Source organism: Polistes fuscatus, unplaced genomic scaffold (assembly GCF_010416935.1).
Source record: "Polistes fuscatus isolate 324 unplaced genomic scaffold, CU_Pfus_HIC Scaffold9, whole genome shotgun sequence".
NCBI lineage: Eukaryota > Metazoa > Arthropoda > Insecta > Hymenoptera > Vespidae > Polistes > Polistes fuscatus.
In genome coordinates, this window is record NW_025113173.1 from 1,854,877 (window position 1) to 1,877,906 (window position 23,030).

At 31.0% G+C, this 23,030-nt stretch overlaps 1 protein-coding gene across 3 annotated transcripts in view; it reads right to left on the bottom strand.

The window, feature by feature from the left end:
- LOC122525784 (protein phosphatase Slingshot homolog 2) overlaps positions 1-23,030 on the bottom strand; it is a 106,696-nt gene that overhangs the window by 21,487 nt on the left and 62,179 nt on the right. For all 3 annotated transcript variants that reach the window (XM_043648737.1, XM_043648736.1, XM_043648738.1), the window contains 2 exons: positions 8,186-8,364; positions 4,725-4,790 (listed from right to left, as the gene is read on the bottom strand). In XM_043648737.1, the coding sequence (XP_043504672.1) occupies positions 4,725-4,790; positions 8,186-8,364 (245 nt within the window). The remainder of the gene's footprint in view (positions 1-4,724; positions 4,791-8,185; positions 8,365-23,030) is intronic.

The window sequence follows — 23,030 nt, forward strand, 5'->3', positions numbered from 1 at the left end:
CGTGTGTGTATAACTGTCTCTTTCCTCTTCCCTCTTTTTCTATTTATAGGACAGGGACGACAGAACGTTCAAAAGAGCCGTTGCACACACCGAACCTAACGAACCTGAATTCTTTGATGCTTCTTGTAGAAGGAGAACACGAAGAAAGGAAGAAAACGAAAAGAAAAAGAGTTAGATACGAATTAAAGAAGAAACACAATGTATTTCTTCCTTGGCGAATCTTCGTTCCCCCTTACTAAGTATTTCGAATCCCATCCCGGAAGTCGTGACGAATTCTTCTCTCGTTGAAGGAATTCTTTGACGATTACCAAGCTTCTATAATTTCTAGGGTAAGAGATTAAATCATTTATTAGAATTGAGAAAATAGTTTCGAGTTTCTTTGAAAGTCTTTTTGCAAAAAATCAATGAAAATAATATTTATAAGAAAAATACAATTATTCTTTTAATTAAAGAGACACGTTTATACTTTTTAACGTTCAAAACTTCAATCGGATCGCGAAATAATTAGAACGAAAAACGTTACGATGATCTATAAGTTCTAGCGTAAAATTAGATGATTTTGTTAGAGTTAAAAGTATAATTCAATGTTTGGAATAAACGAAAAGAAAAATATTAAAAATAAAGAATAAAATATTTATAACTTGATAGCACGTTTTTTTATTGATTTTCAATGTTTCAATTTGATTAGGAAATAATTAGAACGAAGAACGTAATTTAGAATTTGGAGAGTTGTTTAAAAGTGTTTGCAATAGAAACATAAAAAGAAAAATAGAAAAGAAAAGTACTTAATAAAATATTCATCTCGTTAACGTGTCTCGTTTCTCGAGACGAGTTTAAATAAAGGCCCACCAATCGATTCTCGATTGTACGGATCGCGAGATAATTAGAACGAAGAACGTACTCTCTGATAATGCGTGGGAAGAAACCGTCCGTTGTTTCCACTGAGAGGAGAAGGTCTTTAAAATGAACGGAAGAGGGTTGGGCAGTCAGGAAAGTTATCCCTGGAGAGTCCACTCGTGTAGACAATCGGGATATGCCGATCAATTAAAGCCACGGCCCACGTTTCCTTTTTCTTTTTTTTTTCACTCTTTGACTCTTTAACTCTTCGATTCTTCCGTGTAGATAACCCTTCCCCTACCTTTGATATTTTATCTTTCATTTATCAACGATTATACGTGTCATTTCAGAAGACATCCAATCATTTCAATACGAATTACGTTTTACATTTAATTTAATATGTGTATGTTATTTTGTACATTTTGTTTCTTTTTTTTTTTATAAATCCATTATTGCTAACAATATTCATTTTCAGTGTTACGAGTTAATAAAAATAAATATATTTAAATAATATCGTTAATTTGACAAATAATCTGTCAATGTTTGTATGTACACATTTTGTTTTATAAATATTTAATAAAAATGAAACATCATTTTTGTAGAAATAATTATTTAGAATTATTTAGAAAAATCATATAATAATAATTAATTTCATATTTTATATGTCACGAAAAAAGAACAGATCATCCTGTATACATTTTTTGATTATGTTACGAATTTTTTAAGAATGACGAAATAATAACTAACAACTTTCATACACATGAATCCATATACGGAAATTTTTAGTTTGTTAATTACGTACGGTACGTAATAATGTACGTGTGTATGTGTGTGTTAACTGGTCCAGTACTAATTAGAGAAATTCTTGAAATTGTTTTTCTACCAACTTTAATAAAGGCATTACAACATCGTACCATTGATTATCGAACTCGTACGAAAAATTCTTGACATGCCCTAACACCAATTATGATCCTTCTTTCTACTATAAAGGTTTGCTTTTTTTTTCTTTTTGATTCAATTCGGTATGTAATAAAAACGAACGAATACTTTTGTAAGGACCAGGCAGAAAAAAACATTCCATTATGTTTTATAGTCAGGTGAACATCAGAAACGTACATTAACGACAATACAATAATGATTTATGTCCCCCCTTCCCCCACCCCCATGAGTAAAAACTGTTATTAAAGAAAGAATTCTGACAACACACACACAAACACACACGTATAACACGTTTCTGTAATTACCAAAAAGAAATATTTTCGGACACGAGTTCGACAAATTCTGACGTTAATTATTTCCTTTATCCATCCTTCTAAATTTATAACACAATTACACAATCATTCTGTGTAATATAAAGATACTACTACGCCCACGTATTGATGTCTTCGTTGTAATCAGACATAATTACGACCAAACGAATAAAAATAAGTATACGTTTGATAACATTACTGGTTTCATTTGTGCAACAAATTATTATCATTCGTACTGTGGAATATTTTAAAACATAAAAAAGATAATGGAATATAATATTTTATATTTATAAATAATATAATATAATTAATATATATTCCATATAAATATAAATAATATTATAAATAATATAATATAATTAATTTATAAATAATAGAATATAATTTTTTATATTTACAATATAGGAATTTTTTTTCCCGACTAATGTATATTGAAAGAATTATACAGGATGATTGTTGAAACTGGAACGGTTCATTGTTCTATTGTAAATAAAAATAGAAAGAAAAAAAAGAATGATATAGATAAAAATCATACGTCATTCTACTTAATTATTCAATGCAAAAATATTTTCGATCTGACATTTTGATTAGATTAAAAAATGTTCAACTCTCGAAATAATCGTTAAAACAACAACAACAACAATAACAAAATGTATTTTAATTTAAACAATACAAAATATTAATAGAGTATAATACTATTTATAATTTACCTTAAATATGATTGTTAATTAATCGAAGGAAACGTATATTGTAGTTTAAAAGCACTTAGTATGAATTTAACGTACCGTCCTCTTCGAAATCCAACAGTTAACTGACTCAATGTCAGTCTATGAAAGTTCTTTTATTGAATATTGTTTATACGATTTTCCGAAGGTTACACGTGTATATAACAAACATAATATATATTATTATATATATTATATTATATCTATTTATTAATAGAATTTAAAGATTATACATTTCTTATTTTAACGTTACTCAAACGTTTACGTAATTGTTTAAACTAAAATATATTTGGTTTCAATTAAAATTTCGTTACGCATAAATACTTTAATTAAATATATAATATACTTAAAAGTTTTCTACCAACGCATAAAATATTTTCAGTGACGCACACGTTTTCTATATATATATATTATTTAATTAACTTGTTATAAAAATAATCTTTCAAAATGAAATTTATTAAATTGACGGCTACTTAATGTATTTATTTCTAAATTTTACTTCATCCTAAAACAAACTAATATCAATAGTTTTCATGAGGGGAAACAAAAAATCTAATAAGTCTAATGGTGTACGATTTAAAGGGAACACTCCACCCTATATATACTTTAAGAGATATTTGATATTTTATATTGATACATAATATATCATACTACTATTATTTTTTTCACAGAAAACAAAAAAGAAGTAAAATATAATTATAAAGTATTACAATTAAATATCAGTCAAAGGATTCAAATTAATAAATCTTCCATATTCCAAATTTCGATTAGAGATGCATAGAGAAGAATAAAAATCAAATATAATAAATAATAAAAGGGAAAAAAAAAAGAATAAAAATAAAGAACCGCCTTTGCGCTTTTGTTCATGCTATCAATGAACTCTACCCACGCGTATGTCCTTTCCTTCGAGAATCTTTCAACGTGGTACGTACTTATATATGTATATATGTATCTTTACGTATGTAGGTGTCGTCGTTCTCACCTCGCTTTTAGTTCTCGTAATTGTACATGATATTATCTCTTTAGCCATGGTCATCAAAACTAACGTTAGTCGTGCCCATATGAGTTGATCCAACGATTTATAAGAAATTACTTTTATTTCCTTCCGGTATTTAATCATTTCGATACCGTGGACGCATATACGCGTCCACCGAAAGCCAATACTTGTAGACTAAAGACGCATATATGCGCTCAACTATTTTTTTCCCGATCTTCCATTTGCTTCTAATTATTTTCTTTTTTCATTTATTTTGTCAAAGTAATTCACGTTAGTAGAAAAATCATTCGATCTTTCACGTTCAAAGGGTTAAACTCGATTTGTTCTTTGTTTTTTTTTTTGTAGAACAGACACACACACACACACACGTGAATAAAGTGCTTTGTGAAATATATATTCGTTAAAATAATGTAGCTATTATTTAGACGTATATATTACAAGAGAAACGTCTACTTGACGTCTGGCTCGTGCCTGTGCAGTGTGTATCATTGCACGTTAATTGCAACGTCCTATCTACCGGTCATGCTTATTACCGTTCGCGACAATGACCGAAGAGCAAGCAACATAATCGCGTTATCGACTAGAAACGTTTAAAGTCTAACGTTAATTCTCATTAAAATACGACGGCTCGTTAATTCGTTTTCCCGATCTCAAGTAATTCTCTATCTTCTCCTTTTTTTTTTTTTTCTTCTCTTCCTCTTTTTTTTCTTCATAATTTATCACACGATCTTCTTGATTTTTCTCACGAGAAATATTCGCATACGTTGTATTATATATATGTGTATATGTGTGTATGTGTGTGTGTGTATGAAACTATTGTTATCAGATTAAAACAAAATTATTTATAAAAGGAAATAAATAATTATGTACATATAAAATATGATAATTATTATTATTATTATTAGAAAGACTTACCACATGGCTTGAACAGAGACCGGCTTGAAGATGTGCTGTCGACCGCAAACGCTGACACTGAAGCCCCTGTAACATAGAAAAAAAAAACCGAATCCGGAAGTGAGATATTTGCGTGTCTTAGTTAGAGCAAAGACGATTTTATAACATAGAAAGGGTTGACTCGATCGATCGTCTTTGTCTTCGTTTTCGTCTTCATCTTTGTCTTCGTCAAAGTTTGTACTCGTAGTTGTGTTGTCGTATTTAACACGATGGTCTAAACCTTATTTTATATCGGCACGAAAATGGTCCTCTACTATACGGGCCGTCGGTTTTGTAGTTAGCTTGCTGCTATTTCGAGATGCACACCCGAGGACTTTTGCTCGACGTTGCACTCTATCGTTTCAGACGATGCACCAAACACCACCACCACCAACCACCACCAATCACCACCAACATCGCACACAACGTGTTTCGATACGCGTCAGTCTTTATGTAATAAATTCACGTGCCACTCGATGATCATCGAAATGTTCCATTTCATTTTGTTTGTTAACCATTACTTTTAATTGATATATTTATTTTTATAAAAAAAAGAATAATTCGGGATTTTTTAATTGTTTACAGATCAAAATGTTTAAATTCATTTTTAAAAATACATACTTGTGTTAATCTTATGTAATAAATTCATGTGCCATTCAATGATCATCAAAATGTTCCATTTCATTTTATTTGTTAACCATTACTTTTAATTGATATATTTATTTTTAATTTTTATAAAAAACAATAACCTGAAATTTCTGAATTGTTTACAGATCAAAATGTTTAAGTTCTTATTCTATTATTATTATATATTATTAACTTCTTATCCTAATTAATATATTAATTTTTATCAAATAAAAAATAAGAATTGCGAAATATGGATACGAGATAACTATGATACGTCAAAGATCGTTAGACTTTCTTAACTTCACCCAATCGTACGATAAATCAAGAACGAATAACTCAACGTATCAATAACAAAAAAAAAAGAAAAAAAAATATTAATCTTTTCCTCATTTCGACACGATTTGTGATATCACGTTAGAAATTGATATAATTCGATTAAAATCACACGTATAACATTATAAATGTAAGAAAACAGTATGATGACGAATAAAACAGTAATATATCGTTAAAAGTGAACAAACGAGGGAACAAAAGGGAATAAACAATGTTAGTTGAGAAAATTCACAGTTTATTATATTATCCTAACGTAGATTAGCGATAATATTTTTATAGAAGATGATTATGATGATGATTATGATGATGATGATGATGATAGATAGATAGATTTATACTTGCGACTACTTTTTCGTTCTTTCTTTCTTTTTCTTTTCTTCTTCTCGCGATCGCGATACGAAATGCCATAATTTCGTTCTAACTAACAATAAGAAAACCGTGTTACGTTTTAACCGTTATCCAATCCTCTTTTGACGTACACAAACACACAAACACACACACACACTTTCTTTCGTAATAAAATGTAACAAGGAAAGAAAATCATGAATTCTATGAAAATCATAGTTAATATTTCTTTATCCTGATCGTTCTATATAATTGTTTTATCTTTCGTATATATTTATAATTAATTACCTACTAAAATATAATTAACACCTATTTTCCACGATTGAACAAGACTAGTACTACTAATACTATCACCGGTAGTAGACGAGAGAAAAAAAACAAAGAAAAGATTAATAATAATAATAATAATAATAATGTCTAAAAATAAAAATAAAAATTAAAAAGTTACAAGATCACAACACCGTTATCATACCGATCTTCTTCTTCGTTTTATTTTTATTTTTTTCAGGCATGTACCGGTCTTCGTCTTCTTCTTCTTCTTTTTTTTCTTTTTTTTCTTTTCGGTTTCTCCGTAATATTCTCTCAGGTAGATTACAGTTAAACCCTTGAAAGTTATTCCAGGTGAAAAAGAAAGAAAGAAAAAAAAAAAAAGAATTTCATCGGAAATTTTATTCGGCCTAAGGGCCAAAAAGGGCGTAGAATTTCGAACGGTAATAACAACCGTGTACCGTTATAATCAAATTTAATACGAATAACAATAATAATAACAATAATAATAATAATAATAATAATAGGAATGCATTTTATCAAAGAATACAATAAAACCCATGAAATCATCTCTTTCTCTTTTTTGTTTTTTCTAAGCACGTGAATTTAACCAATGACTTCTGACTTGGTGCAACCTCGAGACTGACCTTGGTGTTCACCTGTCAAGTACCTTGCCCCTTACTTACCTTACGGTAACGCGCTCCATTTCCCTATGCCCGCATACGGGAACAAGAGAACGCTGTTGACCTTCGCGTTCACCTCGCGAGCAAACACTCCACCACCACCACCACCACCATCAGTAGCCAAACAAGCTAACTATTATTTTACTTCCATTTTAAGCAACACGAAACCAACTTAACCAACGATACAAACAAATGTCTACTTTTTTTTTTTTTTTAGATCCAGTTACCAGTGAACGATTATAACGGAGAAACTATAAATGAGATTTTTATTTAAAACATTCGTGCAACTGGTAAGGTCAATTTCAAATTTGAAACTTATTATAATAAGATAGTCATTTAACTTGTCATTCGAAAAATATTGTTCAATGTAATCCTACGTCAGTGTCGAATTTTTGTTAACTTTGTGGAATTTTATGAATTGAACGAATGATTGTTCGGAATAAAGGGTTTACGTTATACATTGCAAATTTTTAACATAGATTATATATTCAAATAATATAATAAAACAATATTGTGTTTAAATTCATCATATCATTTAATACTTAAACTAAATCCCAATGATATTTCCATTATCTAATATTGCGAATAATTTTAATATGAATTATATAAAGATATAAATCAATAAAATAGGATGTGTTAATGAAATTATCAAATTATTATTATTATTATTATTATTATATAGAAAGTATATAATGATATAATTAGATAAATAATTTTATTATATTATTTTGTATATTGCATATATTATAATAACGAATTCATTTTTACATTTAACGTTTTACGATATTACGATGTATAATGTATTATTTTGAAAATGTAATTGTCAAAGATTTTCAAACCTATTGTAATAACCCGTTTTATATTTATTTCTAATTGTAAGATAATAATAATAAATATTATTATTATAATTATTATTAATTATTATTAATATTATTATTATATTATAATTATTATAATATTTAATTTTTATTTTTATTTATATTTAATTAATATTTTTATTTAATATTTAATTTATTATAATATTTATATTATAATAATTATAATAATAATAATATTAATAATAATTATTATAATATAAATTAATAAGTAATCAAAATTGAAAATATGTTACAATTAAAAAATGCATATAGATATGATGCTAATGTGTTAACAGATAGGAAGTATTAAACAAAACAAAAGTATACTAACCCATCGCCGTCGAGAGTAATGGCAGTATCGGCTAGGACTCGAAGGACAAGACCAACTGTTGCCCTTTCGTGACAATCGATACCTAACAGGCAACTTTCTTCTGCATCCTGTCGGCCCGTACAGGACACCACAACGAGATATCTCGTCCTTCCTGGATGCACCGACTCCAATTTCACCGCCTGAAACAACAAAGTTCACCATATTTTTTCTTCTCACTCTATCTCTCTCTCTCTACACTTGTTTCCTGTCTAAATTATATATATAAAAAATAAAAAAAAATAGGAAAACCAGTAGTTAAAAAAGAAAAGAAAAGAAAGTATTTCCTCGTAGACAGTTTTTCCTCTAATCATCCGAGTAATAAAAAAAAAAAAGAAGTCGTATTTAAAGGTCGACGACACGAAACTAAACTAAACGAAACGAAACGACACATAACACACACGCGACACGTTGCAAGACAAGATATGCAAGACGAGATATGCAAGACAAGATATGCAAGACGTCTTGGCGTCTGTGCAAAGTGAAATTGCACAACGATCACAAATAATCACCCATGTTAACTTCCTTCCATCGTCCTATTCCTTCTGTTACTTCCAATTAAAACTTTTTGTGTGTTTTATATATATATATATATTTAGTTTTTTCTTCTTCTTCTTCTTTTATTTCTTTCTTTCTACCTTCCAATCGATATTTAACTATCTATCGATCATTTATAATACTTTCATCAATAACAAGATACATTTATTTTATTTCCAAGGGAGAAAAAGAGAAAGTCTTATATATATATCCTGTATTTCCAGTAGTATCTTGATTTTTTTTCCTTTTCTTTATTTCCATTTGACGATCTATGTAATAACTAAGAAAGTTACTAATAAATGATAATATCTCTCTCTCTCTCTCTCTTTCATTCCCTTTCCCTTATATTCTCTAGCCCCACTTATAACATTTCTTATTATTATTTTTCATTTTATTCACGAGATATATCCCCGGATGGTAAAATTGTTTCCCGGTTTTCTTTCGCAATGCGAGGATAATTGCAGAGGACGAGAAAAGGAAGAGAAAGAGAGAGAGAAAGAGAGAGAACTGTTCAGTATCGGCTGTTAGGTTCGATCATTCGCGTAATAAGTCGGAAGATATCGCATAAATAAAGGCTGGGGGCTTTGATTGGTCTCTCGGTGTAAACGTAACTCTCTCTCTCTCTCTCTTTCTCTTTTTTTTTTCTCTTTCTCTTTCTCTCGTGCAGTTCGGTGAACGACTTCTTCAAGAGAATATTTTCACGAACTCGAATGGCGAAATAAGAGGGCAGGTAGAGAAAATCGTTTATCGGTTTACTCGGAACACTCAACATTCGATCAATGACTCATACAAAATATATTTCTTTTTTTTTCGTTCCACTTCCTTCGAGAGGAATTTCAACGTAATAAAATAACAAATAAAAACAGAAGAAAAGAAAAAAACATATAATGCAATCGAGAGAACAACGCGTATGTGAATTATTACGAGATGGTAGTGCATATAATTTAATAAGATACTTTATTAAATTGTTTATCTTGATTGAATATCATTACAATTAATTTCTTGACGTTATTTACGAACATTTACTTACGATATTCTCATATATAACTATGTTACATTACGAAATAGTAAAACCATTAGAGATTGAAAATCAAATTGTTGTTGGATATGAAACGAAATTATATTCGAAGAAAGATACGTGAAAGTTGCGAGCCAGTCTTAATAAGGAAAGATATATTGATCTATTACTACTACTACTACTACTACTACTACTGCTATTCGTTTAAAAAGATTAGAGATAGGATAGTTCAAAGGAAATGATTGAAATAATCAAAATTAATCTTTAGATTAATAATCTTTCGAAACGTTCGTTCCTTCTTTCATTCGTTCGTTTTATCTTACGCAAGTTAAAATCAAACCGAATCGTAAGTTTCACCTATACGAACGTTTTATTAACCCGTTTGTTGAATGCTGAATACTTTTAACTGAAAAAATAAAAAGAAAATTTTCTTTCTTGCTACCCTAATACCCAATCGAACGTTGCTAAATTTGTTGTTCTTGCCTTCTTAACTGATCCTATAATTTTTGTTTTAATTCAAATATTCCAATGTCATGTCAATAATTTTCGGACGGTTGCATCAAACACACAAACAAACACACACACACATATATGTTGTGCGATCGGCACCATTAAAATGCAACTACTGACGATGGTATAGTGTGAAGAAAAAACAAAGGAAAAGAAAAGAAAATTAAATGAAAAATAAAATCAAATAAAATGTTGCAACATTGAGGAGATGAGAATGATCGTTGGTTGGTTCGAAGGATGCTGAAAACTAGTCGGGGACACGGTGAACTGCTTGCGTCCAGCCGCATGGATAACGTTCCTTCAAGTTCTCCGATTACAACGGCGCAATTAGGCGCGAATGATTCTCAGGTGCGGCTTTAAAGAAATAAAAAAAGAAAATAAAAAAAGTAAGAAAGAGAGAGAGAGAGAGAGATGTAACCCCAAGAGCGTACTGCAAACTTTGAACAAAACCGGTTTGGTCTTTCTTACAATTATTATTTTTTTTCTTCTCCTTCTTCTTCTTTTTTTTTTTCCAAATTCCATGATTTGTTAAATGAATAATATTCAACTCGAATAAAAGTTTGTTTTTCGTTGAAAATTGATCGGTAAATATTGAATTACGATTAGTTAAATAAAAAACACACACATATATACGATAAACATTTTTATTGTTAGTTAAATATATAAACAAAAAATTGGATATAATTTTTATTGGCTGTCAAATTATTTTGTTAGCAACGTATACGTTTTAACAATAAAATGTACTGTCTAACGAATAAATAATTATATCGAGATGCCAATTACAATGCCAATTACGATGCCAACGATTGTTTCCCCCACTCCTCCTCCCTGCCACTTTGGGTTTGATTTATCGTTAATAAAAATATCACTTGGCAAAGAAACGAGATTCAGAAATATACCGAAAATGGTACACGAAACGTATTAATAAACGATTTTAATATACAATCCTGGATATGTAACCCACAATTTTTCAAACTATTCCAGAACTTCACAATTGAATCTTTTAGATAAATACAAAAAAATCTTCAAGAAAGAGTGGATATCAATGATCATTAATATTTCGATTAAGAAAATTGATAAAAAAAAAAGAGAAACAGCACGAAATGAGTTATCTCCGGCAAGAAAAAGAAAAGAAAAGAAAAAAAAATAAATAGGCGTTATAGGAAACGAAGATAACCAATGATTTCTCGCGCGAACGAACGTCGACCTAACAATTTCATTTTAATTTTCAAAACGTTTTCCTGATTGCCGATTAATAAACGTGCGATGCTTCGTGCACGAAGAAGACACGAAAGTAGATAATAACATACACATATACATACATCTATACGTATATACACTATCAATCAAAAAGTTTGTGTATGGGTACTTGTATATGAAATATAATATCTTAACAATATATTGGAACTTATGTTTTTCTCAGATATTTTATTTGCACATACATACATACATACATACACACATACATACATACATACATACATGAATACATACATGCGTGCATACATATATGAGTGCATTATCTTAAATTAAAAAGAAGAAGAAAAATCATTACGAATGAGAAAATATATTCGAAGAGCGAAAGTGAACAACAACCACTATGATCGAATAAAATTCTATCGAGAAAACGATTATAGTGTAATTGAAAAAGGGAAAGGCGGAAAAAGGCTGTTAATTTGGTACTCTCCTCTTGCATCTTTTATCGTACAATAAACAATCAAGCAACCAACCAATCAGGAAAAGGATAAGGCAAAACTGGTAATAGGTTATTAATTAAATATTCATTCGTAAATCGTTTCCTGCCAATTTTTATTACCTCTACTTATTTTTCGTCTTATCCTCTTTTTTTTTTTTTTTTTTTTTCTTCTTTTCCAGTTAGCGAAAGATTTATCGAGAAAATTGCGTGGTAAAAAGCAAACGTACGTGCGTAACGTATAATAATATATTCTTTTGAATCACGCGAGGAAATTAGTTGTAGAAAAATTGCATCTTGGTTTCTTTAAGAAAAATATTTAAAATAAAACAAAAAAGAAAATTGATCGAATTAATAAGAAATACGTATATATATATATAAATAAATAAATGCGTTTACGAAGAAGGAAAGTGGAAATGAAAGTCAACTAAGTTTCTTCCGCGGTGGACGTACCGTTTATGGGATAATTAATTCGAACAATCTCACTTATATATATGTGTGTGTGTGTGTGTACAAAGTAACAACGTCAAAGAAGAAAGAGGAGGAAGAACAGGGGGGAAAGGGGAGGGAAGGGAGGGTAGGGAGGAGAGATACACTTCTACTTCCGGGCCTCGTAATTACCCGCACTTAACCCCATTAAACGATTAATTAGTCGGGCTCGTGACTCCTTATGGGATACCATGAAACATTTCATTTCCTCCGACAATGGTGATTGGCTACACAAAAATACTCGAAAGGGGTAAGACAGGAAATGGCGCGAAATTTAAATATCTCTCTCTTTCTCTCTCTATTTTTGTTTTATTAATTTCTCCTTTCGAATGAAAGATTACGCGAACAAGGATAATATAATATAATCATTGCTCAAGTTCAAGTAAGATTTCTCCTCTTCGTGGAGATGAACATTCATGCTACCACCATTACTAATATTAGAAACACACTGGGTTGTTACATGACACGAACGAGAAACTTCGATCTCATTTTATATTCGATTGAAAGTAAACGTCAATTCATCGATCATACTTTTTTCTCTTGTTAGAAACAAAAAAAAAAGAGGAAGGAGGGAGAAAAAGAAAAATTTCCTATCGTTTAATTGTTTCAATTAAATTCTTTTCGATACGATAAATTGCTTAGCGGTTTCTTTTGAAAGAAAACTAATCGACATAACTCGTTGGAAAAAAAGAAAAGGATAAGAAAAAAGAAAAGAAAAATAAGAATTTCGTGAGGATTTTCTAAATGACATACGATTTAAAAGACTGGTTATAAATTAGGCGAGTGAAAGTTCGGTCAGTGCCATTAGCAGCCATAACTCTCTCGGAATTATTCGAATAACTTTGTTTACAAGGCCTCTTCTATCCTTTGTCGCACGTATCTTATTCATACAACCTAATAATTAACGATCACTAAAGTGTAAAGTAAATTAATAATAAAGGTAATTACGTAGAGAGACGAGATTACTCGAAAGTTATGGAAATAATTATTTTTTTTTTCTTTATTTCTTTTTTCCTTTATCACGACACGTGTTAATTCGGCTTAGTAACCGCGTCAAACTTTCCCATTAAATCGGATACCGAATCCTGTTATCCTCCTTTTTTTTTTTTCTTAATTGGGGATGACGACGAGTAAGTAAACTCGTAATTTAAGAAACAACGAAAGTGAAATTAAACACGGTACACGGTACACGGTATTTTTTTTTTTTATATTAATGAATACACTTAGCCATTAGTTTCGAATAAAATGATTTCAATATATAACACGGTTGAAGAAATGAACGGAAAAACTTCCATTTACACGGTACTTTCATTTTCAATTTAAAACGATCAATCGAACAAAAATTACATTAATACATTGTTTTACTTTTTATCGAATTACTCTATATATATTATTAATAAATATGATATGTGTGTGAAATTCCAATTAAACGATTTCAATTTATTTAACAAATTTCTATTGAGAGAACTTATCAATCGTATAAATCGAAAAAATGAAATCTATATAAATATTATTCTTAAGATTCCTATTAATCAAACGATCACTTCAAGTATTTACTACAATTACACAATACATTTGCATTTTTAATAAAAATCAGTTGAGAAGCCTACCTCAAAGATTAATTAATAAATCAAAATAATTATTTCTCATTTTTAATAAGTAACAAATACAAAAAAATAATAATAATAATAATAAAAAAAAGAAAAAACCAACAACAACGATAATTTACATATTAGTCTTTTCTAAAGAATCAAACGATTTATGTACATACACAATGCAAAGTATTGTCCCGTGACGAGGTTCTACGTCAGATCAATATCTCTCGATCTTTCGTTGCTGTTTATACACGATCTAACGTTTCTCTCTTGGCAAACGTAAGTTCACTTAGGTATCGAACGTTACGTGCATAATCGTATGACATAGAGCGACCCACTTACATACATTCATACATATATTCATATATACGTACATATATCCATACATTTCACATATATACGTACATACACATTCATACAAATATTCATACATGCGTACATACACATCCATACATATATTCATACATTTCACATATATACGTACATACACATTCATACACATATTCATAGATACGTACATACATTCATACATACATATATACATATATAAAGGTACGTATACTTACATCTATACATCAATACATACACGTATCCATACATGATACGTATACATACATACATACGCTTGTTTCGCAGATAGACGTGCCTTGTAACAAGGAGATATATGAAACACATGTCTGTGTACCGAGATATCGAGATACAAGATCGCTAGGAGACTCATACAATCTATCTCTATCAATCTTTATTCTATCTATCTGTCTTCCTTTATCTTCTAGTTTCCTATATACGACAAGATCGAGGTAGAATTTGTTGTATTCTTTATCGTTCATCTACTGTTACTAATTACCAAAGGTTTATGTTTGATACGCAAGCCTCGAATTAGTCAGTTCAGGTTGATTTAGTCGAAATCTTAACCCTTAACAAAACTAGGTGTTAAAACCTCTTGTTAGGGGTTACCCCAACAAATGATAGACAAGAACAATATAACAACAAAATATATATATATAAATTCTTCAATTTTCATAGCATTTAGAGATAAGATTTGCCAATGGGAGTACTTTCTCGACCACCCTGACGATGAAGTTAGCTAGCTAACTATCCGAGGAGTCCATTCAATACCAAACAACTCGACGAGATGGCATTTTATTCGCCGTAAAAGTGGCTCGTTACACGCCCACGAGATAATCGAGTCATCGAACGGTCCACGGAAAATAACAAGAACAAAAAGATGAACAACCAAAACAACAAAAACAATAACAACAAGAATAAAAAGAAGAAGAAGAAGAAGAAGAAGCTTCGTCCTACGTGTCGAAGCTGTCGCCGAGAGTGAAAAAGAGAGAGAGAGAGAGAGAGAAAGAAAAGGGGGAGGAAGGGAAAGGGGGTAAGAAAGAGATGAAAGAGAGAAAGAGAAGGAAGGAAGAAAGGAGTTTGCGACGAGCCCGGGGCGTAACTCGCAGTTAGAACCGAGGACGATAACATCTCCAGACGGTCATTCCTCCTGTACTCAGACGGTACTCGTGGAGAGGTTTAGGAGAATGCATCAACAAGGAGTAAGACGAAGACGAAGATGAAGATCAAGAAGAATAAGTAAGAGAGAAAAAAAAAGAGGGAAGAAATAAAAAAACCAAAATACATATAGGAGAAGAAAACAAGGATGATGACGAGAAGAAGGATGTGAAATGACATGAGATGGTGGTGGTGGTGGTGGTGGAGGGAGGAGGGGGAGGTCGTTTACGAGGAATATCCTTTTTTTTCCTCTCCCTCGTTTGGCTGTTCTCTCGCGAATGACCTTGAACAGGGCCGCCACCGAGGCCGCCCGAGCAGATAGAGATTTAACATCGGTCGAGTTAACCAAGGTCACGTGTTCTTCGAGATCTTTCATCGAAAGAAATAGAAAACAAAGAAAGAGTGTTACTTCTAAAGTTGGTGTCCTCCCCCTCCCCCCCCCCTTCTCCATCACCACCACCCCCAATTCCTGTTGGTCGATTGGTCGCAATGTTGCGTAGAGATATGCGCTGCTGCTTGCTCATCGTACGAAGAAAATCATGTCGAGTGTCAATACTCGGCATTCAGTTCGAGGAATGAAAGAATGAGTTAGGCTGAACGACTTTTTTTCGTCGAGTCACACTCACTCGACATTGAATTAACGCGAACTGACCGGTTTTGCATAGTCACCTTTCGTTTGCTATTCTCTCGTCACATTCGGAGAAGGTGAAGGGAGGTGGATGGGGGAGTCTAATTTGATCTTATTTTCGAAGAGTTGAAATAAATAATTAGATGTTGGTAATTATCTATGACAAGAAATTGCACTTTAATTCTCGAGAGGGTGACATAAAATTGAACAGAAGAAGAAGAAGAAGAAGAAGAAGAGGAAGAAGAATGAAAAGGGGTTTTTAGAAAAATGCTTTTCTTCGTCACGATATTCTTAAGGTGATCTTAAACCTCCTCCTCCTCCTCCTCCCCCACCTCCACTCCCCCAGAAAAGTCACGAGAATCCCAGGAGAATTGCAACGTGAATATAATCCTTCCTCGTGCTACGTGAAAGTGATCTCTCCTCCTCTTACTTTATTGTTAATCTCGTTGAACTAAAGTTAAAGAAGAAACGAATATGTGTGTGTATGTTTGTGTGTGTATGTGCATGTTTATGAATAATAAAAGACAACGATAGAATTCACGAGAATCGATTATTATACCCTCGTCGTTAACTCTTACCATCTAATTAACGAATATTCCAATGACCCACTTTCCATTCTGACCAATATCTTTCCCGAACGAGCACACAATGGCTCTTTACACCAGCTAACCAATAAAATCTTTTAAAAGGAGAGAGATCTTTTTTTCTTAAAACTAATCGATCGAGCGTGCTAAAAAAAAAAACCATCTAACAACGAAATGAAATATTTCTAACTAATTAACGAACGAACCAACGAACGAGGAATAAAAAGAACGAGACGATGATAATAATAATTAAAAAAAAAACCATGAAATCATGGAATCCAAGATGATGATCCACTTTTCACGGTAATTCGATTACCAGGATTTTCTCTATTTTAAAAAAGGATGCAACGAAAAAAAAAAGAAAAAAAAAAAGAAAAAAGTACCCGTTTCCTTACTAAAATACGACTATTGGACTAATTCTTTTGTACTTAACAAAAAAAGAAAAGAAAAGGAAAAAAAGAAAAAGGAAACGAGACGACCTTGAGTAAGTGTTCTCTCTCTCTCTCTCTTTTCACGGAGGTAAAGAACTTATAGTATATTTTATATGTAGGTACCGGTTTGTGGGCGTCTCGGTAAAAAGAACTTCCGTACGAGTACCAAATGACACACCACACCACCACCATCATTCGAATCTTTTTTATCGATATAGGTATTCTTAAAAGAGAACCCTTAAAAAGTAAAAAAAAAAATAAAAAAATAATAAAATCGAACGTTTGACGATGCTGGCTGACTCAATACGAATTTCTTTCGCCAAATATGGCTCCCCTCCCTTGTTCGAAAGTTACTCTTTCTCTTTTTAGAGAAGTCAAACGAGAATTATAAAAATATATATAAAAAAAGAAAAAAAAGAATTACAAAAAGAAAAAAAAAACGAACTAGAAAGAGATCGTTTTATTTTCTCATAAAAAAAAAGAACCACGTTTCTTTCGAAGATCGAGTACACTTTGGGCGTTTAAAAAACAATTAAATCAATCGAGAAAGAGAGAGAGAGAGAAGAAATTCGCGTGTTATTTTCGTTCAGAATTTCTGGAAGGAAATGAATCACACGCAACGTTGGGGGTAACGTGTTTGACTACTCAGGTAGATTTGAAAAGATTTTCTCTCTTTCTCTTATTTTCTCTCTTCGTAATTATTTTTTTTTCCTTTTTCTAAATGAGATGAAAAACAGACAACCTCCTCCTGTTCGCAGTCTTATTCCGAAATGCAAATAATGACGCACAGTGGTCTGAGGATTTTTCTTTTCTTTTTTTTTTTTTTTTTCAAATCCTAAGTGAAATAATTCTTCTTCTTCTTTAAACGTAAGTAAGAATATAAAAGTTCAACGTACTACTATTACTATTACTACTACTACTTGCTAACTCGTTTGTTGTTAGAAGAAACCGTTTTTAAACTACGGAAGATTGCTACTGAGAAAATATTAGAAATATAAAATAATGATAAAGAATGTATCTTTGTTGCTAAGTTGCATTGTTTGTTTCGTAACGAGAATATTTAAAAAAAAAATCATATATTTCGCAGTAGAAAAACTATATAAGATATTAGAAAATGAAAGGTGATGATTAATTGATTTCAATTCTAAAGTTATGACGTATATAAATGCACGTACATACATACATACATACACACATACACACTTATATATATATATTTATACTTGCAACGATCACGCGATTGCACGAGATTCTCGACCTTGATCGAGGAGTGCATAAAATGATGATGCACTCCTGTCTCTCTAGTCATCATCCACTTGTCAGTATCTCCCTTTTTAACAAAACCCCATCGAATAGATTAAACCGAGATCACGAAACTTCGTGTGTTAAATTAATAACACTTAAATATATAATAAATAGAAAAGAAAAAATAAACGAACGTCTAAAATAGATAAGTAAATGACGAATAAAAAAAACACCAGCTAATACTAGTCGTCCCTTTTCTATCGGTAGCATCATCGATGGATGACGAAAAAAAAAACAGAAAAAAAAAAAAAAAAGAACTTCTTTCCAACGAACTAACTCGAAAAGGGCTTTGAACTTTCCCATGGCGATCCAATTACACGCAGAACGATCGGGAGAGTTTGCGTTCACGCGATTGGCTTACCGCAGACATCCGCCCGTTTTCGATTCGAAGAGGAATCGAACGGAGGAACAAACGGAAACTTAACAACTTCCCACCTTCCCCTCTAATAGTTTTATTATTATTATTATTATTATTATTATTATTATTATTATTATTATTATTATTATTCCTTTAAAAATTGATTTACGATTCCTAAAGAATTTTCTTCCCTTTTTTGTCAAAATTACGTTCACCACGATCGAATGAGCACAAAAAAACAGGAGCAAGGGGAAGGGAAGAATCTAAATGTTTAGATCATAATTAAATATCATTTAGATCATAAATTAGGAATAAACAATGAGAATGTAAAATTAAAAAAGGGACGATACAGTTAAACGGAGAGAAAATTGGATCTCGGAGATCGGTAAAAGGAAAGTACGAAAACGAAAGGATATTTCAAACATTGAACGAAGTATGCCCATTGTTCCACTCTCTTTGGAACGTCGAAAGGTGTCGCGTGAACCCTTTCCCTCCCCTTCACCCCCTCACAACCCCGTTCCTCCTTTACCATTCTCCAGTTAAACTCCTTCTTAGCTTCGTTTCGAACCAGTTTTCCAAGCGTGGAGGAGGCCGCACCAACGACGACGGTTAAGGAGGCACCACAGGAGAAAGAAACGATACGAGGAGAACGTGTAGCTACTTGTTTTCTGTAAGCAACAGGGACCCTTTCGAAAGTAGAGCAAGTTTATCGGATGTCGCTTCGTTCTTCTTTGTGTATTATCCCGAGTAAAACGAGTAGCCACGCGTTTTTCAGGGATCAACCTATTATTATTACCGGTATTTAAACTTATTAAAACAACATTACCCAGTTCCAACAATTTGAGAAAACTTATTTTAAACTATTTCTTTTTTTTTCATTTAATTATTGTACGTCGAATAGAAATTGATGAATTTTTCGATACAATTTTTACAATTGTTACATGGAATGATTAAGATATTATCGTATAACGTTTTTTTGAATACCGATATACAAGCTGTTTGTTAATTTGATTAAAATAATATTGATTTCGATCGAGATATGTATTTATTTGATTGTTCTCTCAGAAATCTCCAAGTTCGTTTAGTTTAACGAACGAAATCCAAACTTTTGATCGTTAGTGTACATACCCACTTACATACTTCATTGCTACCGATTAGAACATTCCTTCGAGAGTCATCTTCAATCTCTCGAGGTTGATAACGGGATGACTCGAAAGTACTTGGGTTGTTTTAAATGATGATCGTCAAGTAAAGTACGGCAATTCGCGAAAGGAAAAGAAAAATGAAAAGAAAAAAAAGTGAAATGCACGTAAGTGTAATTTAAATAATAGGCCTTTTTCCACTCGAACGAAATGAAATAACGATTTACTTATCAAATCGAAATAATTAATTTGTCGCCTCATTCTCATCCAATATATAAACACCTCCTCCTCCCCATCATGCACCCACCCACCCCCACCTGTCTCCTTCTCACTGTTTTCCTGTCTATCCGTCTATCGTTGGTGGTCTTCACATTAATCATGTTGACTCTCTCGAACGTGCATGCTGCACTCACCTTAGTCATTACACAATACCGTTACGAATTTCCTTCGTTCAACTCTGGGAACATGATTAAAGCGTTCGAGAAGAGTGTACCTGCCTATCGTCGAATAAACGAACGACGATGCGTTATGTTCGACGATATAAGCTTCCTTCTTCTCACGCGAACGATGCACGCGAGCAAGCAGATTTTAATCGACGTTTAACGATTACCTTTCTAAGGATCGTTGAAATATTTACAAATTAAATTGTAGAAATATAGAAAATTATTTTATTTAATTCTCTTATAATTTTCTATATAATGTTTTAGTTTATATAGAAAAATTATATAACTTCAAATCAAATATTTTATTACTTTTAAAATTCTAAGTGTTAACGAATTAAAGTGAATTTATGTGCATAATTATTCTAAATATCGAAGAAAATATTTTCAAATTAAATTGTAGAGATATAGAAAATTATTATTTAACTCTCTTATAATTTTCTATATAAAGTTTTAGTCTATATAGAAAAATTATATATAACTTCAAATCAAATATTTTATTACTTTTAAAATTCTAAGTGTTAACGAATTAAAGTGAATTTATGTGCATAATTATTCTAAATATCGAAGAAAACATTTTCAAATTAAATTGTAAAAATATAGAAAATTATATATAACTTCAAATCAAATATTTTATTACTTTTAAAATCCTAAGTGTAAATGAATTAAAGTGAATTTATGTGCATAATTATTCTAAATATCGAAGAAAACATTTTCAAATTAAATTGTAGAGATATAGAAAATTTTTTATTTAACTCTCTGATAATTTCTATATAAAGTTTTAATCTATATAGAAAAATATATATAACTTCAAATCAAATGTTTTATTACTTTTAAAATCCTAAGTGTAAACGAATTAAAGTGAATTATGTGCATAATTATTCTAAAGATCGAAGAAAATACTTTCAAATTAAATGTAGGAATAGAAAATGATTATTTAACTCTCTTATAATTTTCTATATAAAGTTTTAGTCTATATGGAAAAATTATTAAACTTCAAATCAAATATTATTACTTTTAAAATCCTAAGTGTAAACGAATTAAAGTGAATTTATGTGCATAATTATTCTAAATATCGAAGAAAACATTTTCAAATAAAATTGTAGAGATATAGAAAATGATTATTTAATATTTTATAATCCGTAAAAATTTATATAATTGTATGATTAATATTGTAAAAGAATAATTATATAACTTGGAATAAATTAGTATTAATTTTGAAAAGCCTAAGTATAAACGAAATAAAGTGAATTCGTATGTTTGTATGATTATATAAAAAGAAAAATTATATAACTTGGAATCGATGAATATTAACTTTTAAAATGCTTAGTTAAAACGAATGAAACACCGTTTTTAAAATACAACTTCGATACTCTAATAAATAAGTTAAAATTGAAGTTAGACGAAAAATCTTTTCTTTCTTTTTCTTTCCCCCCAAAGAATACAAAATTTGGTTGAATTTGAAAAATACGTTATTCGAAACGTACGAGAATTGCATCTACCGTCTTCTATCTTTCTCTTTCTTTCTATGCATTAAAGTTTTTCTCACTCGCCCACATGTTTCTAGAACACACCGGTTGGTCAACGAGTTTTTACGGATAGCCAATAAGTGGATCAGGTGGAACGGAATGCCCTGGAAGGAGGTGTTCTAAACATCCGTGAACTGCAATCGTGCCTTCCTCCTTCTCGAGCAGGTTTCCCCTGTTGAACATGCAGTTGTGGTTTTACGTTCCTTAAATGCATTACATCGTATATCGCACGTCCAAGATAGGCCGAAGGAAACCAAAAAAAAAAATATCTGAATCTTCTCTCTTTCCTTCTATAAAAAAATCAGTGTTACACCAACAATTTTCTATCATTTCTCTTTTACTCGTTTTATTCTCTAGGAGGAAGAAAAAAAAAAGGATACGTATTACATCGATTTGAAACGACGATAGATAAAGTTATTATATCAAGAATAAAAATGAAGAACGTTGTTGGCACGTATTACGATGATATCCCCGTCCTTCATCTTACGTAGATGGAAATTTCACTTATGCGAGTATATCAGCGAAAGTGCCGACTGAATCACGGTAAAAGTTACGTTATTACATCCACACACACATACACACATATATATATAAAACCCATACGATACATTCAACCCGATTATCATTCCGTTGTACGATGAACTGCATTTACTTTGTAAAAAAAAAAAGTAAATAAATAAAAGAAAAGTAAACCAACCAACCAACCAGCAAGCAAGAGAAAGAACAATTCGTGTTACTGTATTTTATTCAATTAAATATAACAATTATTGTAAGATCCTATTAAAATAATAATAAAAAAAAACTGATATAATAAACATAATTCTTAATACAGAGAGTGAGAAAAGTTTTTTTTCTCTTTCTATCTTTTTACTTGTCTCACTTGTACCAGCTATACTAACCTGAATCACGAAACAGCATGATCCCACGTCCTGGATCGTATCTTCCACGGTTTTCTCTCTCTTTCTCTCTTTCTCACTCCTTCTCTCTCTTTCTCTCTCTCTTATACACATGCCACTTTACTCGCGCAATCGCAATCGCTTTTTG